Raw genomic sequence first — 20,471 nt, 5'->3', positions numbered from 1 at the left:
ATCTGTCGCGCCGCCTCGCTTTACGACTACAGCCGGCCTCGTTTTTTGCCTGATTTGAGAGAAAACAGAGGGAAAAAAAAATAATAATAAAAAAGTCAAACCGTGAAAACAAAAAAACACGCGCTGGGGGAGGCGGGAGGGCACGGCCCGCCCGCTGGCGGCGGCAGGCGGGCGGTGGGCGGCCGCCCCGGCCCCGCCCGCCTCACCTGGGGCAGGTGAGCGGCTCCGCGGGGCCGCCCCGGCTGCGGCGCTGAGGAGAGCGGCGGGGCTGAGGCTGAGGCTGAGGCGTCCCGGGCGGGCAGGAGTGAGTATCCCGGGGGGTCCCGGTGTCAGGGGGCTGCCGACACTGGGGTTGGTCTGACAGCCCCGGAGCAGGTGGATTCTCCCTGTAGCCTCCTCGGTAGAGGGGTTCGGGAAGCGCCTGGTGCGGTGTTGTTCCTGCTGGGCTGGTGGTGGAGCACAAAGGCACGGCTGAAATGCCTCCAGTCCTGTGAGGAGCTGCTGAGGGAACTGGGGTTGTTTAGTCTGGAGGAGAGGAAGCTCAGGGAAGACCTTGGTGCTCTCTATAGCTACCTGAAAGGAAGGTGTGGGGAGCTGGGCGTTGGCCTCTTCTCACAGGTAACCAGTGATAGGACTAGAGGGAATGGCTGCAAGTTGCACCGGGGGATGTTCAGGTTGGAAATGAGGAGACATTTCTGCTCAGAAAAAGCAGTCAGGCATTGGGACGGGTTGCCCAGGGAAGTGGTGGAGAACATCGCTGGGGATGTTCAAGGAAAGGTTGGACCTGGTGCTTAGGGACACGGCTTAGTGGGTGACATTGGTGGTAGGGGGATGGTTGGACCTGATGATCTTGGAGGTCTTTTCCAACCTTAATGATTCTGTTATTCCTCTAAGGGGCCCTGAGGCCACAGGGGCTGTGGTATGGCCTCAGGTGCGTCCTCTTTGAGGGGAGCAGGGTGAGGAGAGCCAGCCACATAATTCTTCCATTTCAGTTGTCTGAAGCCTTTATTCACGCTTTCCATTGAGTGAGGTGTCTGGAGGTGTCAAAATTGGAAAAGAGATACCTCCCGTCTACCTTTCTGTGTGTTTGTGGACTGGGGAAGTGTGGGACAGTATATAGAAGCAAGCACTTGAGACTAGATGATCTCTGTGGGTCCTTTCCGACTGAGCTATTCCAAAAACAATTCTGGATTTCATGTAAAACCCACTGTATGAACACACACCGAGTGTGTAACACGTAGGTGTGTCTAGCTCTGAAGCATGGCTCTGCGTTCCCAGCCCTCAGCAGCAGGACAGTCACGGTCTCCGCGTGGTCCAGTCAATGCTAACTTCAGACCTTTGAAGTGAGCTGGAACGAAGTTCCCTGTTGTTCTTTGGCTTGTATCAGTGTTCCTCACCGCTAGGAGTTACTATCTCTGACATAAGCTGTCTATACTTAGCTTTTTAACACATCCTGTACATTGTTTTCAAAGAGCCTGTCATGCCAGGGCACTATGAAGCGTAAGCTCTGTCACTCAGCTGGATAGAAACACTACTGTAAGCAAGACAGTGCAGGAGCTTAGCTAAGCCAGGGCTCTTTGAATGCTTTAGTAATACATGTCAAGCACTTGTCATGTTGTTTTGTTTGCTTTTTAAAGCCATTCTTTATTCCTTGCTTCTTGTGTGATTATTGTAGAAACTATTCATATTCGTTGTGGGAATTAATAACTTGTTATTGATCTGTATGCCTAGGGATATGTATGGGAAGAGGAAATGAGGGACAGAATGATGCCCATAGTTTTACTGATAGAAGCGCCTTCCACAAGAAGTAGCAGGAGTCTGTATTTTGTTAAGGTGCCCAAATACATATTTTTCTCATAGGTTACTACTGTAGCATGTGGGATTATTGGGCACATGGGAGTTGTAGTCGGCCACATTTTTGTTCTCTCTGTGCTTCTGTCCCCGGTGAGAAGAACAGGATGGGTTTTAGGGTTTTGTTCTCAAAAGCACAGCTTTGTTTTAGTTAAAGCTTTGTTGCATACTTGCTTATCTCCTGGGATTGCCTGGAAGCTTATTCTTTGTGATTAAAATAGAGTTAGCCAACCAAAGCTGGGATTCAGGTATGGGGGTAGGGGGAAAAATCCCAATCAAAATTTAACATGGCATACCAAGTCTTGTATTTAACATGAGAGATGGGCAGAACTGAATTCCTAGCTCTGGTTTAGCTTTGGTCATGCTACTTGTTTTGCTTGGTGGGCAGCACCCCAACCCCTTTGGTACTGACTGTTTACACATCAAACATATTACAATCAGTGTATGTGAAGACTTGCCAACAGGGCTTCAGCTAGACAGTTTCCTAAGGCTTGGGTGGCTTGGTGGTTAGGCGTGGTGGCGTGTTTTGCACAAACGCCTGCAATTCTTGTATTACAAATTCTTGGAAGAGTCCTCTTTTCAGCCTCAGGCAGCCTTCAAGGTAGCTGTCTTTGGTGCTTGTTGAAGAGCATCCCAGTGCTGTTTTCTGACTGTCTTTGTACAAATTGAATGCCAATCATTTCTTTGTCATCTGAAAGCTGCTGCTTATCATGTCCTGGTCTGCTTCACCCTCATTTGATGGTGGTAGAATTATTTTACTTATGTATTACTGACGACTAAATTCAATGTTATTTTAACGCTTTAGGTGGAACACAGTTCTTCTCCTGATCTTTCTCAACACCTGAACCTTGTGGAAATTCTCACATTAAAGGCTTGACTTGGTGTTGCAATGCTCATACAGTGTCTAGCTTTAGTGGCTAGAATTGATATTTCTTTGTTGGTGCTAAGTTTGAGCAAATATTATGTGTTCGGTCACTCTAAGAAGGGTGTCTTGTGTACCAACTTTAGTTGGAATAGGTATTGGCAGATTATTTATTAGCCTAACATCAATCCTGAATGATAATACTGAGATATACTACTGTGGATCCAGGTGAGTTATAGAAGAGAATCTGCATAAACTCTATACTAAGTAGGTGCCGTGCATTTTCTTCATATTTCAATGACTTATGAGACAATGCCAACTAAACCGATATTTCATGTCTAAGCATTTAGCCTGTTAAAACCATATTATAAAACACACACTCCTCTAGTAGTTCTATTCTCCTGAGGTGAGAAATCATCCTTGTTGTAATAGACCTAGTAGTGAAGACACATTTGTCATACTGACTTGTGATTTTTTTTTGCCTTCATTTTCCCTCTTATATTTTTATCTGCTTGCCTTAATCAAACATTTGAAATATTTAAATCTTTCTTTTCTTTTCTTTTTATAATGGTACTTTTTTATTTTTTTTGTGACCGTTGTGCATCTCAGAAGTAAAAACTTAAGTCTGATGTAACCTGTCATCTTTGTTCTGCTTATTCACTTTTAGTACCACACTGAATATTACCTGGCAGCTCACAAAGCTTTTGTATTGATTGTATTTACTGGTAACAGTTTATTCAAATGTAGCGAGAGCTGTATTCCTTGTGAGAGAATAATACAGTTCATGTATTGGTTTAGGTTGGATATTAGGAAGAACTTCTTTACTGAGAGGGTTGTGAGGCATTGGAATGGGCTGCCCAGGAAGTGGTGGAGTCACCATCCCTGGAGGTCTTTAAAAGACATTTAGGTGTAGAGCTTAGTGATATGGTTTAGTGGAGGACTTGTTAGTGTTAGGTCAGAGGTTGGACTTGGTGATCTTGAAGGTCTCTTCCAAACCAGATGGTTCTGTGTATTTTGATTTCTTCCCCATACCCTTTTCATTTATCCAAGCCTAGTGCCAAGCCTACAGCTCAGTTGTAAAACTCTGAAATTAGGATTTTTGCATTCTTGCCATTACTAAATGTTATGGGGATTTCTGAAGATTTCTAGCTACGGGCGTTCTTCTGCTGTACCTCCCACAGGGTTGAAGAGATGTCTTAAGTGTGTTTCAAAACAAATCACCTGATTCACCTGTGCCTCATGTGTTTCATGTATCACTCAGTGACTATTCATGTATCACAATTCCTTAGAAATAAGGAGGCATCGCCTCATTGAAGCATCTTGCGTATACGAAGTAAACACGTTTTTCTTTAAAGCCTCTTGTCCAGCTATGTCACTATGATAATAACCATATATAATCTGTCTCACATCTCAGATCTGGTTCATCCCCCTATGAGATGAGAGGGGATTAGGGATGCTCCAAACTGACTTTGGTACCAAAACTGCTGGTAATGCTGGTAACCAAACTCGTCAAAAGCTTTTGATAATGTGGGTGGCTGTGTATTATAGGTGTTTGGGTTTGACTGTTGTTTTTTCTTTTTGCTTGTTTTCACATTCCTTGACTCTTCTCAAGGAAATAGTTTGAAGTTGAATTGATGACTGATAACATACGAAGTGGTACGTTTTGTGTTTGGATTAGTGAAGTCCTTTCCTCTTGGAGAAAAGTAATAAAAAAAATACACACACAGTGAAACCATGGGTGTGATTTTTGTGTGCGTGCTTTTTTAGTGTTAACAAAGTGGAGATTTTATAGGGAGAGGGGGGAAAAAAAAAAGAAGCTCCTGTGCTCTAGGAGTGCATACGTAACTGATAGCCAAGCCTGAAAAGGCAGATTGTCAGCACTAGCAGGTATCTCTGACCAACAACCTTGTATTCTTTTGGCCATGATGATGCTAACATAACTAGCATTTAAATACTTTTACCACATTTCATACCAGTTTGTTCAGCTAGCCTGTGCAGAGGCTAAGCTTATTGTTGGACGTGTTCTTGTATGCAATTACTGCGTTTCCAATACATCTTGCCTTGCTTTCAGAAAGGTCATTGGCTAATGTCTTCTTTCATATCAAGGGGGAAAGGAAAGTATTAAACACGTAGTACAAAACCCCTTAGGGTTGCAAAGGCACACATTGGCCTTCCAGTCTTAGCGCAGCTCTGCAAGTCTGTGTAGTTCCTGCCAATGTACTGGTACTTCAGTAAAGTATCCTTTACTAAAGGATTAGTAAAGAGGCTTTGCTGTGCAGAGGGCCTGTTTTCTACCTTTCAGCTTTGTTTCCATCACCTTGCATGATGTCTTCTGTCTCCCTTACTGTTCTCTAAATGCCTCTGACAGAATTATACAACATACACGATTAGCATGAACCTTGCTGTCAGTGGCTGCTACTTTCTCATTCCCTCAGTCACTTTCTCAGATTCCTTCTGCTGCACCAGTGGTGCCTCCCGGCAGGATGATGCAAGTTCTGAAGCGTTCCTCTTTCATGTGCCTTGGATTCTCACAAGGAAACAACCTCTGCCTCTTGCTGTTGGCTCCAAAACCAGGAGTATGGAGCTCAGCCTCTGACTGCTGGATCCTGGTGAGTCCCAACTAAAGATGGTAGCTGTTGATTTATTTTATTTCATCCTTTTGATCCAGGTTGTTTTTCAGCTTCTACCACCACCTCCTTGGACTCTGCAGATCTTTTCTTGACTCTTGATCTGGGCTTCTTTGCTGTGTGCCATTGGCTTTCAGTACTGAAAGCAGTAAGTGGAGGGAGACTGACAGACAGAGATCCATTTAGTAGTCTGCCCATTAATACGTGCTTCTTGGCCACTGCTCTAAATCCACCTCACTTCTTCTTGGGTTAGACAAAATGCTTGCAGTGCATGTCTTGCACGTTGCTTTGTTACCAGATGAATCCCAAGGCTGGAGTTGGCTACCACAGTACCACAATGTTACATGTTAGTGAAACCAAAATGACATTCATCTCCCTAATTGTAATGCTGAGTTGAAATGTCTGGTTTAGGCTCTTCTCCAACACTGCTCTGTCTTGCTTTTCAGGTTTCTCTTTCCCCTACAATGTCTGCCTTAAACCATTCTTGACTTGTTGTCATGTTTATGAATACTCTTAATCATTCTTTGTTCATACTTGCTTTTTGGGGCTGATGCTATTGCTCTAACCATGGGCATTTTGCAAATCAGCTGTATTTTAATTTATTCTTGTGCTGTTTCTGAACTGTCCAATGAAGTGAAAGTAAAGACGAAATTACTGCATGAGACTTGTGCCATTATTTTTAATTGTTCTAGTAACCAAAAACTAAAAATTACTTCTGCCATAATACTTCAAAGCTCATACATACATGGACGACTTTGGTATGAAATCTGCATGCTAGGTTTTGTCTATACTTATCATCAGTCTCCTTTGAAACTACTTCTTGATGTTCAGGTTCTTACAGTGCCACCCAGCTTTATTTCATCTGTTCGTATTCAGCAGAATTTTGATTATATCAGAATTAGTTCTAGCTTTTAAGTAAAAAAGCTTTATTTATTCTTTATTACACCTTGCTCAGATAATTTCACCAAATGTTCAGCCAACACATTATTACTGTTAGTCAGAATGTAAATTAGAGGCTGACGCACTTGCCTCATCAGCTTACAAATTAAGCAGTTAATCAATTTTGGTGTGATATTCCCCCATGGGGCTTTGTGTTGCTGACTCACATATGCTCAATATCTTCTCCCTTCAACAACAAGCAGCGGTGTAAATGAAGCTTGCTCCCAGTTGAGTATTTGCTGGTCACGGCATCCCAAATCCGTCACTCAGTGTATCCTCCTGATAGACATTATTGCCTCATTGCTTCTCGTTACCTCTTTCCTGAGCACCGGTTGAATACCAAACAGACAATTACATATGCATACTTAAAAGCTAATAGTGAAGACAGTGGTACAGGATTATTCCTTACGTTACTGGAGGGATAAACCGAACGTGGAGCTTCTGCTTGCTCCTAAATATTTCATACAGTATTTGTATTAAAGAGCAGATATTTCTATGACTTCCATAGTTCAACAAATTACGGTGATGTTTACGTAGGTTTTAAGAGAAGACTTTTACTGTTCAAATCATAACGTAACCTTGAGGAGGACAGCTTGCTATGTGAACAGAAACTTTAACTGTTTTTCACGTCAAAAGAAATCCCTGTTATGGCTTTGACTGTTTATTAAATTAAATATTGACAGCAATTAAAATAGGAGAAAAAAAACTTGATTTTTTTCCTTAACCTTCCATATAGATTCTAGTCATTTCATTGTATTTTGGGGCAAGCACAAATATTTTATAGTGCAAAAACTTCCACGTACTTCTTATAAACTAGTAAATAACTAGCTTTGGATTGTTCTTTACATACTTGTGTGACTCTTTTTCCACTTTTTTAATGGCAAATGCTTAATGTTCTTTGGCTTTGGACAAATTTTCATGAAACTGATACATTTATAATTTGACAGTAAGAGTGAAGCCTCATCCACGCTATATATCTAGCCATGAAACGCTCTGTTTGTAGGTTATTATTGTCAGTTTCCTTATTTAATCTTGAATTCTGTCAACGCAATCTCGAGTGTGGCATTGCCTGAGAAGGAGAGCCTGTTCTCCCTCTTCCTTCAGTGATAAAAGATCAGATTTCTTTGACTATGGCATTGCAGCCTGGTGCAAGCAATCTTATAAAAATGGGAGTCCAGCCAGGCTTCATCAAGCATGATATTACCCATAATTAAGGTCAGGGTGTGAGTTTGTGGTTTGGTTGGTTGTGTTTTGTTGTTTAAAATGCAAACTTTTTTTGTCGTTTCCTTGAGACCCCCTGTAGGCATCCTGCCAGTTCCTTAGTATCTGCATAATGTTATGGAAGTAAGGAAACCGTGGTGGTTCTGGTGATTTTTGAGGATGGGAATTAAGCCTGTGTATGGCTGGCTGAGGAATCTCTTTCCATCTTTATTCCCTGGCAATAGAGGAACCCTACAATATTTCACACAAAAAATACCCCTTTAGAGAAATAGGAGCAGAAATCCACAATTTTCAGTTTCCTCAGACAATATTTTTCAGTCCAAATCTTGCATCTGGAAGTAAAATGTTTATCTGCACTACTCCAGTGTGATCCTAGATAAAACACGAGGATAAAAATAAGCCAGGTCAGAAAATCACGGAGACAGCCTAGGGATCTTGTGAAACGTTCAGTGTAAAGATTGGAAATAGTTGCTTTGATATCCCCCCTCCTGCCCCATAGATGTGACCACAATAAGATTTTGAAACTGATTCTTTATTCGGAGTTGAAGAGACAGTGAGGTGGTAGCAGTATTGCTTTTGCTGGCTCATGAAGGTCAGCTTTAAATTGTCTTCAATTAAGCAGTAATGCTTGTGTGCATGTAAACACACACATTCTTTTTCTGGTATCCATAAGGTCTTTCTGAAGCAGTTCTGAATCAGAAAATGTGTGTGGAAAAGGTGTTTTTTTTTTTTTTTTTTTTTTTAAACTTACCTCTTGTTTGCAGTTTTGTAGATCTGAAAACTTCTTTCTTGTCAGTAGACAGATGTGGGGAGGGGATTGAAGAGAGGTTTCTCTACTGATGTGCGTGAAGTAAGAGCCTTTTTTTTCCCTGTTTGAAACTAAGAAGCATCAGATTGGAGATGTTCCTCCAAAATCTGAGGTTGGCCAAAGAGAAGCAAGGTGGAGAGAGGAGGAAATGCATGTAAAGATAAAGAAGAGTAAAGAAGCACAGAGGTATATTTTATTTCTCCGTAATCTAGAAGCTAATGCTTGGTTTTGCTCCGTAATGTTTTTTACCTCCAATTATCAGTGTGCACAGCTGTTATTTTCATAAAGTCTTGATGACTTTGTTAGGAGTTCAGCATGGCCAGACATGCAACTGTCCCTTTTACCAGAGTTAAAATAAAGCATGTCTTCCATTTAATTCATTTTTCTTTTAATCTTACTGAATCGTACCATGAAGTTTGTATCTGGGGAAGATTGCATAAGTGACCCTTCCCAAAATCAAGACCTCTCGACTCGCAAAACACAGTAAGTGAAAGCCTACATACATAATCATTCACCTGATTATGCAATGGCATGCACTGTGTTGCAACATTACTTATGAAGTGTAAGTTATAGCAAGCTGAAAGTGTTACTCATGCCTTCTTGGGAAGACTGGTGTTGCAAGATGTTTGTCATGATCAACATTTTGTATGCTTTCTACATACAAAATCAAAAATATTGTTTCTTTCTTACAACATACTGGTAATGTTTTCCCTCTGACCGTGAAAATATGATGTTAAGTACAAGCAACAGAAGTAATGGAGACATTTGTTCTAATCTAGTTTGTTCATCTACCAAAAGCAATTAGCCTTTAATGTTTTGCTTGGGCTGCACTGTCCTCTCTTGCTGGGGTCCATGCAGCCAGTTTCCTGCCAGGTGAACCAAGGAAGAGACGCCTTCTGAACTCCTGCAAGCCAGCTTTCAATTTTAGGGCAGTAACAGCCTGGGAAAACTGCATGTGCCAACAGCTTTTCTGAAAGTCATGAGCTCTTAGTGTTTTACCTTCTCCAATCTCCACACTTGGAGACTTGGCCATCATCTGAACTTTATGAACACAAACAGAAGGGATCGGGAGGTGGAGTTCACGTCTTCTATTGGTTATCACAGCCCAATGTACTCCTGCATTCCATGCATCTTTCTTTATTTGCTCAGAGATCAATATTTTTGCACAACCTTGTGATGACTTCTGTCACTTCAAACTCTCCAGTGTTGTGTTTTTACCAAAGCCAAGCATTGCTACAAGCTTTCATAGGGTATTTCGGAGTCTCAGCTGTCAAAATCTCTCTTGCTCTGGAAGTGTCCTTTCTTGACTGCAGAACATAGTAGAGGATATACTTCACTGAAAAGTAGATGTGTAACTCCAGTTCTGGTCAGAAGAGTCAGGAGAGAAACTCTGCTAGCTTGCCCTAGGTGCTTCACTTAGTCTGAGCTGACTTGCTCCTCGAGCTTCATTGACTTCCTCTCAAAATATATTTAGTCTTCACTTTCATGGCTTTGGGTGGGAACATTGCCCAGAATGAGGAGGTAAATGAATGTTCAGGGAACACTAATTATAAAAACTAGGCCACTTTTGACTGCAAGTTACTTCTCTATGCATGAACTCTTTTCCGTGCTTTTTCAAACTGAGAAACAGTGGGACTCTTACTGGAATACTGTGACTAGCTCTTTTCAGAGACAGAGCATGATGCTATGTGGACCTTTGATCTGACAATTTATGTGCTTACTACTGGGACAATTTGTTGCTGATAAACTTGCAATTGGTGGGTGTTATTTCCAGACAAGAAAACAAGGTTTAAGTGAGAGTTTTGAGGGTTTTTAGTAAATGTAACAATCAAGACTGACTCATATATATATATATATATATATATATATATATATATATATATATATATATATATATATATAAATCTGCTATATATATATATATATAATAATATATATATTAATATATATATATAATATATATATATTAATCTGCTTTAAGGCCTCTCTTTGCAGTTCTACAGGTGAAATGTTACTATTCATACATAAAATGATATTCAAAATGTTGCATAATATTAATTGATTCTGCTTAGTAGTCACTTTTCCCATAGAGTTACACTGATTTATTTTGTTATACTGAACTGATCATAGATATGCTTCTTTCATGTTTTACAGTGAATAATCCTATACCTTCCAACTTGAAGTCAGAAGCTAAAAAAGCAGCTAAAATATTACGAGAATTTACAGAAATAACTTCCAGAAATGGACCTGATAAAATCATACCTCGTGAGTAAAGAAACACGTTTTAATTCAAATAAAACCTCTAATTCTCACCTGTGTTGAAATCAATCTCTTTTTACCAATGCCCTCTGTTTTCACTGACCTTAACTTGGGAAGGAATGAAGAACTGGGCCATTAAAACTTCTGTAAAAAAAAGATTTGGAAAGTAAAGGGGTTCAGTTTGCTGGGTTCTAGACAGATATTGCTTATTGAGAAAAACGTTTTGCATGTTTATAGCCATAGGGTATCCACAGAGGAAGGCTTCTTTCTGGGGTGGAGTGTCAGGTGATCACCCTGTGAATGTCTGTTTATAAGGAGAACCTTGAACAGTAGCAGTAGTTTTTGAACATCTGTGTTTATCAGAATTACCTAGATGAAAAGAAGTTGCAGGAAAGAACAGGGTACATTTCTCCTTTGATACAGTTTAAGCACCATTATTTGTTGCTGTCCTCTTTATTTCTGCCATGGTTATTCTGTTTCTTCTAGTGTCTTCCTTCACCAGGTGTTGCTAGTTGTGGCTTTGAATTTATAACTACTATGTTCCAGGAGGCCTGTAATAAGGCTTGCAGGATGATGACATTGTATTTGACACAAACACTGTCTAATGATATAAGCTGATTAGGCTGCTGTGTATCACTGATTTAAATTCAGACCTCATTCCTCCAAAAACCTGTAGAGACACTGGTTGTCAACTATTCACTGCCTTGTTATCTTGACAAGTGTGTTCCCAGACAGTGTTCATGGCAATAAGCGAGCTAATTCAGCGTGAGCTAACCAGGATAGCTGAAGCAGTTGTGGCAGTGCAGAGATCTGCACAGTGCTAGCTTAATGGTTGACTGAGGAGTGGAGGTGTCATCATTGTTCAGTTTTCTTGCAGTTTTTTTTGAGTTCTTGCTTTTACTATTTGACTGTTCTATGATCAGAATTGTTAAAAGTAAAGTTTCCTTTTTCCCATTCTTTGAACTTCATTTACAAGATTTTTAATAAATTATTTTCCTTTTTCAGCCCATGTAATAGCTAAAGCCAAAGGCCTTGCAGTTCTGTCTGTTATCAAAGCTGGATTTTTGGTGACTGCTCGAGGTGGAAGTGGAATCGTATTAGCTCGTCTTCCTAATGGCTGTAAGTCATTATTTTAATTCTCCCATTAAGTACAAATGGAAGAACTTTTTCTAACTTATATATATATATATTATATATGTATTATAATAATGAAGAAAGAAATATTTATATATACATATAAATATATGTATAAGAAATATATTTAATATATATTATATATATAAATATATATATAAGAAATATATATATTTCTTTCTTCATTATTTCTTTTTGTAACATAAAACAAGCTAGTAGCTGACATCATCTGGTTGGAAAGCTTTTTTTCAGAGTTCTATACCTGTTTTTGGCCAGATGTAAATGCTTCCAGTATCTTTGTATCAAAATATGAAATGTAAAAGCATAGTATAAAATTAATTTTAAAAATGAATTATGTCCAGTAATGGACAACTGTATGATAAATTTGTAACATAGAGACTTGTTTAAATGAGGATTTCTATTTCTTCCATTCCTACCAGTAGAATAAACCCTTGTGGTTGGGTGATTGCATTCTAGTATGTATGACTATACTTTCAAGTGGAGAACTTGCTAGCATTTTTGAACTGCAATAACCATATAAGTATTTCTTGTAATATGTAGTAAAATTTCTGTACTTTTTTCTTGACAGCTTGGTCTGCTCCTTCTGCAATAGGAATTGCTGGCCTTGGTGGTGGATTTGAAATTGGAATTGAGGTATTATTTTGCATTTGAAGTACTTATTAGTGTGTTTATTGTTGGTTTTCTTTTTTTTTTTTTTCCCAAGCAATTAAATGCATTGATAAAGATCTAAATGTTGGTGAGAGAGTGAAATCTAGTTTTCTGTGAAGGAGGGTGGGGCACGCAATTCTAAGATTGATTTATACAAGCCAAACAAAATATAGGAGGTTGATCCTATCAATCTCATTGCATGAAGAAATTAAAAATAAATAAATAATAGTAGCTTTTTCCTTATTTCCTTGATTTCTCGCTTATAGAAGACTGAATTTTTCCCTAATGGGGAAATTCAACTCAGCATTCCATTATAAGCCTAATGGAATTAATTAAAAGTATACTATATTTAGGTGTATCAAGTGCTTTGTTAAAGACCACAAGGACTCCATCTAGCAATAAATGCTGAAAGGAACTGAAGGTGATGTAAAATGAAGTACGGTGGCATTAGCTAGGCTCCATGTGTTCCCTACTCAAGCTTGTGATTCTTGGTATCACCCTTCAGTTTGGGAGCACCAAAACTGATGGTGCCTCCTCTAAAGAAATGCTATAGAAAAAAAATCAGTTTCCAGCCAGCAGAATCACTTAAAGGAGAGACTTTCAGTGTGTTCAGAGGAATCCTGTTGATCTGTGCCCTGGCTGCCCTCTGCCTCTTTGTACCTATTCTTCCTCACAGCTTCTTAAACATTTTTGCCATCTGTCCTCCTCTTTCTCACTCTGCCCTCTGGTCCCATCCTTCTATTTTCTTTCTATTTAGCCTCTGTTCACTGATTCCCAAATTAAATCAAATGTGACAGTATTCTGCCAGCAAGATCTCTTGCTATGGACATTCTGCTCTTCAGAAGAATCCATGTAAAGCTGATCTGGATGGTGCACGCAAGCCCCCAGTATGCTTCATGCATCCCCAGTTACCCCTCTTCTGACAACTGGTCACCTGGTACTCACATAATGAGCAACTGTTCAATATTTTGTTAGATCCTCATTGTTCACTGCATGATCTTGGGTATTATTACTGTGTACTTTTTGAAGAACACTATGAATACAAAATTACTAATTTTTGTAAGGGTTTTTCTTTGGTTTTCATGACTGCAGGATCTGAATACATTACAAAACATTGAGTTTGATGAGCCCCAGGGTTTTTTGTACGTTCTCATTTTATGACAATGAAACAGACTCTTTAGATGCTATGATAAATCAATGAAAGTTTTGCTTTAATCATCTCCATCTGGTCTTTTAGATAATATAACCATTTACTACTGATATTTACTAAAATAATTTAAATACACAAGCTATTTCCAAGAGGACATTTTTTCTGAGCAATCTCATTTGAAATTTTAGTCACCCAGCTTACAAAATAAGGTTTTCTTACTAGCATTATTATAACACGAATTTATTTTCTTCTTCTAGAGAAGAGATGCTATTCAGAAATACCTGAGTGGCTTAGGAGTCCAGACTCCAATTTCAGCACTGTTTTAGCAATTTAAGAACTTATACATTGTAGAAACTGGTTGAATCCTATTCCTGTAGGAGAGATCATAATTAACATAGTTGTATTTGTGCTTATGGATGGTTTTAAACATTAAGAAGGAAATCACAGTTTTCATAAGTCATAATATTTGCATAAGGTTTTTCCAAATGAAAAAATTCAGTACCTCAAATTAAACACCAATTTTAAAATTCGTGCTTTCCTTGAGGGTTTTATCACTGGATTCATTTAGCTTTAGCTGTGGATTCATTATCTGTATGGGTAAAAGGAGGTAGCAGCATCCTGAGTGACATTCTGTCTCCATCCCTGGATGATTCAGAAACTACTCATGTCAGATGTCTTTTGTTTGGGATGGGGTGGAGGTTATCAGGGGGCTAATAACATAGGCCTCTTGCACTGCGTAATACTCGCGGGCCAGAATTGTTTTGCAAATAATCTGGTATTTCCTCTTGTATTCCCTGCTGTCACTGTTTGGAATTTGGGGTAAGTTGAAAGTTTGTTCTGTACCTGACTTTCAGTCACATCCATCTGATGGAAGATCAGGCACAGTAGTCCTTGGGTACACAGGCCATCTGTTGAAAAAAGCAAGCTGCAAAGTATAATCTACTTTGCTGAACTCTGAAAAAAGCTGGCACTGCTGGAGTCCCGGGTTTAATGTTGAATTCACCCATATTTGTCATGGTTTTTTAGTGCATGTAGTGTATTTACTGAGCTTTATCTTTCAAAAATACTTTCTCTCTCCAATGACGTGTTTCAATAGTTCTTGAAGAAGCTGTCTGTGCCTCATAAATTCAAGACTTAAAAAAAAAATAATCAAATATTGATTTATATATATGTGTGTCTATAGTTATGTTTATAAAACTCCTGATTTTGTGTCAAGAAAATACAATTAAGTAAAAAAAACTAAGTGAAAGGATTTTTAGTTTCCAAAAACTAAAATGTAAATTTTAGTATCCATTCTTGCAGAAAAGTGATCAAATTGGTTATGAAAACTGTTTCAAAAGAAGCATTTGCAAGAATGGAAGTAATTATCTGATAGGATGGGAGATTCTAACTTGAATTAAGACTTTGATAAATTTGGAGCTAGTTTTTAATTTGGGGAAGGAAATGTCTGCAATGCTACCACCTGCTTTCCCACAAAAAAGAAGATTCTTCTCCCATGGAGTTCAAACTTCTTAAAAAGCATGGTACTTTTTTTGATGTTTTTGTAGGTTTCAGACTTAGTAATAATATTGAACCATGAGAGAGCAGTAGAAGCTTTTGCCAAGGGAGGGAACCTTACACTCGGAGGAAATCTTACTGTGGCAATTGGACCTCTGGGGAGGTGAGTAAAATCCCTTCGTAATATGGGTTAGCTTTAAATATGGAAAATATTTTTAAAGGCTGTATAAATATTTGCATGGCTTTCTCTGATATCTTAAAAAAACAAGCTGGGCAACCTGTATGTTGACTGGGTCATATTGTTTTGGTAGCATAATTATAGTGTTATGACTTTTTAGTTCCTTGTTTCTTTTTTTTTTTTTTTTCCCTTTCTCAATAAAGGTATTTATTCACAGAAGGAACATGTTCTTAAACTTACTCTCATTTTTGCAAGATACTGCTTGGGTAGGCTCCTCAGTCATCCTAGTCAAAGTGAAGGAGATTGAAAAGGCCAAATGAATCTGGCAAATAACAGATGGTTACAGGAATGGTGCCACTTACAGGGGTTTGGCTACTTAGACCATGGGACTTGCTTGAGAAACCTGGTCTGCTGGGGGCTGATGGGGTCTGTCTGTCAGAGAAGGGGAAGAGCATTGGTGTCTCTCACCTATCAGTCATAGGCTCACCAAGCTGGAGGAGGGGAATCTCAATCCATCCTGCTCCTCCCAGTTTGATGTCAGTATCGGTGATAGATGCACAAAGCCTGGAGAAGGGTCATGGGTTAGCTGGAGAGTGCCTGAAGATCAGCACAAAGGAACTCCAGCCATTGAGGCAGCTTCATCAGGGGCCCAACTCAAATGTCTCTATTGTAATGCACGTAGCATGAGGAATAAACCAGACAAGTTGTAGGCACCCCTGCAGGGCTATGACCTTACTGGCGTTACAGAGATATGGTGGGATGGCTCCTATGATTGGAGTGTTGGAATAGAAGGATACAGGCTCTTTAGGAAGGACAGGCAGGGGAGATGAGGAGGGGATGTTGCCCTCTATATCGATGAACAGCTGGAGTGCACAGAGCTCTGCCTGGGGTTGGATGAGGAATTGATAGAGATCATATGGGTCAAGATTACAGGAAGGACAGGTGACACTATAGTGGGATTCTACAAGCCACTTGGCCAGGAAGACCAAGAAGATGAGGCCCTCTATAGACAGATAGAAGCATCTTCACGTTCACAAGCCCTGGTCCTCATGGGATACTTCAACCACTCTGATATCTGTTAGAGGGACAGCACGGCAGGGCATAGGCAATCCAGGAGGTTCTTGGAATGCATTGATGATAACGCACCTCTCCAAGTGATAGAGGAGCCAATAAGGAGAGGTCTTATGGTGGACCTCATTCTCACTAACAAGGAGGGACTGATGGGGAATGTAAAGCTCAAGGGCAGCCTTCCACTGCAGTGACCATGAAATGGTGCAGTTTAGGATCCTGAAGGCAGCAAGGAGGGAGCACAGCAAGCTTGCTTTGGCCTCTTCAGGAACCTGCTCGGTAGAGTTCCATGGGACAACACCATGGAGAGAAGAGGGGCACAAGTAACCTGGTTAATATTCAGGGATCACCTCCTCCAAATGCAGGAGAAATGCATCCCAACAAAGAGGAAGTCAGGTGAAAACACCAGGAGATCTGCATGGATGAACAAGGAGATGCTGGCCAAACTCAAGCAGAAAAATAGAGGCCTATAGAGGGGTAAGTGAGGACAGATAATCTCTCTGTGTTCTTCGCAGGCTATCTGAGCAGCCAAGGATCAGGCTAGGAAAGCAAAGCCCTTTTAGAATTAAATTTGGCCAAGGGACTTCAAGGGCTGCAAGAAAGGCTTTTGTAGGTACATCAGAGATAAAAAGAAGAACAGGGAAAATTGTGGGCCCTCTCAAAAAAGAAACAGAAGACCTGGTCACCCAACTGCCACAACAACTTCTCAAATATGATGAAATTCCCACTGACTGGAAGAGGGGAGACATAACCCCCATTTTTAATGGGGGCAGAGAAAAAGAAAGACCCAAGGAACTACAGGCCAGTCAGTCTCACTTCTGTGTCTGGCAAGATCACAGAGCAGATCCTCCTGGAAACCATGCTAAGGCACGTGGAAAATGAGGAGGTGATTAATGACAACCAACATGGCTTCAGTAAGGGCAGATCTTGCCTGACAAATCTGGTGGCCTTCTATGATGGCATCACAACATTGGTGGATAGAGAAGGAGCAACTGACATCATCTAACTGGACTTGTGCAAAGCATTTGATATTCCTACGTGATATCCTCTAATTTGGTGAGACACAGATTTGAAGGATGGACAAGTTGATGAATGAGGAGTTGGCCAGATGATTGCACTCAGAGTTGCAGTCAGCAGCTCAATGTCCAAGTGGAAATAAGTAATGAGTGGTGTTCCTCAGGAGTCAGTATTGGGACCAGCCCTGTTTAACATCTTTGTCAGCAAAATGGACAGTGGGATTGAGTGCACCCTCAGCAAGTTTGCTATTAACGCTGAGCTGTGTGGTGTGGTCAACGTGTCAGAGGGAAGGGATGCCATCCATCTTGTGCCTACCTGATGAGGTTCAACAAGGCCAAGTGCAAGGTCCTGCACCTGTGTTGAGGCAATCCCAAGCACAAATACAGGCTGGGCAGAGAATGGATTGAGAACAGCTCTGAGGTAAAGGGCTTAGGGGTGTTGGTTGGTGTGAAGAGCTAAACATGAGTCAGCAATGTGTGCTTGCAGCCCAGAAAGCCAACCCAGGCTGTATCAAAAGCAGCATGGTCAGTAGGTCAAGGGGGGTGATTCTCCCCTTGTACTCTGCTCTCATGAGACCCCACCTGGAGTATGGCATTCAGTTCTAGGGACCCCAGCACCAGAAAGACATAGGCTTATTAGAGGGAGCCCAGAGGAGGGCCATGAGGAGGATCAGAGAGCTGGAGCACCTCTCCTATGAAGACAGGCTAGGATTGTCTAGCCTGGAGAAGACTCAATAGAAACCTTATAGCTGCCTTCCAGTACCTAGAGGGGGCCTACAGGAAAGCTGTGGAGGGACTCTTTGTCAAGGAGTGCAGTGACAGAGGAGTAAAAGTCTTTAAACTAAAAGGGGAGACTTAGATTAGATGGTAGGAGGAAATTCTTCACTCAGAGGGTGGTGAGGCAGTGGCACAGGCTGCCCAGAGAAGCTGTGGATGCCCCATCCCTGGATGTGTTCCAAGGCCAGGCTGGATGGGGTTTGAGCAACCTGGTCTAGTGGGACGTGTCCCTACCCATGGCAGGGGTTTGGAATTAGATGAACTTTAAGGTCCCTTCCAACCTGAACTATGATTCTAGACTCAATAAAGAGCACAAGTACTACAGTGCCTGAGTGAACTGTTATTTTCATTGACCTGTGGGCTTTGCTACTGCAGATCTGCCTGGCAGTAAGTTTAAAAAAAAAAGGACTACACCAAGCAATTACTTTTAAAGCTTAAGTGATTAAGCCAGCTTACTTTGAAGGATGAGATGATATAATCACAGAATAATTTAATTTGGAAGGGACCTTAGGAGATCTCTAGTACAACTTCCTGCTCAAAGCAAGGTTTGTTATGGCTTCAGATCAGGTTGCTCGTGCCTTTATTTCAATTGGGTCTTGAAAACCTCTGCTTAGCCTCTCTGGGAAACATACTCCACTGCTCAGCTATTCTAATGGTGAAAAGTTGTGCCTTACAGACAGTCAAAATATTTATTTTTTTCAATGTGCCTATTGTCTTGTCTTTCCACCATGCACCACTTGAAGAACTTGACATCATATTCTTCATTGCCTCCTCATAGATAATTGAAAGCTGCTGATAGGTCCCCCCACCTAAGACTTCTCCAGTCTAGTCAAGCCCAGTTGCCTCAGTTTCTTCTCTTGGAGCATGTATCTTTTCTCACGTCTGTTTTTACAATGAAGATTTTGCTGATATTTTGTCATATTTTTTCTGACAAAATAGGGTAAGATGCTACCTATTCCACTGATGAGACAGATATATGGATCAGTGGAAGGCAGTGCATGACATTAGTGTTGCAAGGTGTTCAGCATGCTGTCCTGCAGCATCCTTGTGTCTATGTTGGGACATTGTGGTTTAGGTGTACAGGCAGAACTGATTCACAAATAGGTGAAAAACTGGATCGTCAGTCTTGAAGAGCAGTGGCGAATGATTAACATGATATCCAGAGGCCAGGTTCTCGTGGAAGTCCTCAAGAGGCTATTCTGGGACCTTTCCTGCTTGATAATCTTCATCAGTGACCTGAAGGAACAGCTGTAAAATAGCCTTTTCAAGTTTATATATTACACTTCGTAATCTTATCTTTCTGTTGAGGTCTGATAAAGCCTTACTTGATATATTTTGTGCTGGTTTGGGCACCATAAAATCAAGAAGATTGGGATATATTGAGTAGTGTTACATGTTGCAACAAATGTAATCACAGCTTTTTAAACACTGTCTATGAAGAATGACTAAAGAGCTGATTAAAGAAGAGACTGAGAGGTGTTAATGTCCTTAAATGTATAAATGGCCACAAGAAAAAGAAAAGGAACAATGCAGTCCCCTTTCCCCATGACAGACAAGACCAAAATCAGAGAGATTATTGCTGCAAAAAGGGCTTCTTTAAGGCCAAGAAAAAAAAAATAAGGAAGTAGCAAATTTGTCCATTGAATATGTGGAATCTGTGTTATTGGAAGACAATTTGAAACAAGCAACCAATATGAACTTTGTATCTATGTTATTGTGCTGGCGTGGTAAATTTTAATAATTTTATGAAATTCTTGTGTTAAGGTTAGTAATTTTTCAGACTTGTGAATGCAAGAGGAGGTCTACCATAGAGTATTCTCATGAGGCAACATTATTCTGTGCTTTGGAGGAAACCTTATCGCCCATGTTAATTACTTTGTGCTGGGTTCTGTCCGAAATGAAAACTGAAAGTGGATTTTACCTCTGACCCAGTTGAGCATATTCAGCAGAGAATGTGAGAACAGAGAAAAGTGAAGCCCTTGCAGGCTTTTGGTGGGATTAAGATAAAAAGGCTATGGCTGCTCATGTTGTGACGCCATACTGAAGACTATCAAGCTTTTTTGTTTTTCCTTCTAGAAACTTAGAAGGGGATGTTTCACTGAGAAGCTCTGCTGCTGTCTATACATACTGCAAATCTCGAGGACTATTTGCAGGTGTATCTCTGGAAGGAAGCTGTTTAATTGAAAGGAAAGAAACCAATCGCAAGTAAGTTTTCTTTGAAGTTAGAGGATTCAGTGAAGGAACAGTGACATAATGAACTGGGATGCATTCAGTTTGTTCTCACAACTAATTTTCTTTTTCCATTCCATGCTTATTTTAGTGTTTCTGAAAAGGTAAGGGTGTCTTCAGTTTACCCAACAGGTATTAAAAAGATAGTGAATGTTTAAAGAGACTTTAGGTTCAAAAAGGTAGTTA

General features: G+C 40.4%; 1 protein-coding gene across 2 annotated transcripts in view; it reads left to right on the top strand.

Moving 5' to 3' along the window:
- Positions 1-180: 180 nt before the first annotated feature.
- SH3YL1 (SH3 and SYLF domain containing 1) overlaps positions 181-20,471 on the top strand; it is a 44,009-nt gene continuing 23,718 nt past the window's right edge. For both annotated transcript variants that reach the window (XM_032184429.1, XM_032184428.1), the window contains exons 1-6: positions 181-304; positions 10,463-10,573; positions 11,573-11,686; positions 12,291-12,355; positions 15,068-15,180; positions 20,133-20,261. In XM_032184429.1, coding sequence (XP_032040320.1) covers position 304; positions 10,463-10,573; positions 11,573-11,686; positions 12,291-12,355; positions 15,068-15,180; positions 20,133-20,261 — 533 coding nt within the window. In that variant the 5' untranslated portion in view covers positions 181-303. The remainder of the gene's footprint in view (positions 305-10,462; positions 10,574-11,572; positions 11,687-12,290; positions 12,356-15,067; positions 15,181-20,132; positions 20,262-20,471) is intronic.

Source organism: Aythya fuligula, chromosome 3, assembly GCF_009819795.1.
Source record: "Aythya fuligula isolate bAytFul2 chromosome 3, bAytFul2.pri, whole genome shotgun sequence".
NCBI classification, from domain to species: Eukaryota; Metazoa; Chordata; class Aves; order Anseriformes; family Anatidae; genus Aythya; species Aythya fuligula.
This window is presented reverse-complemented; position numbering and strand designations above follow the sequence as displayed.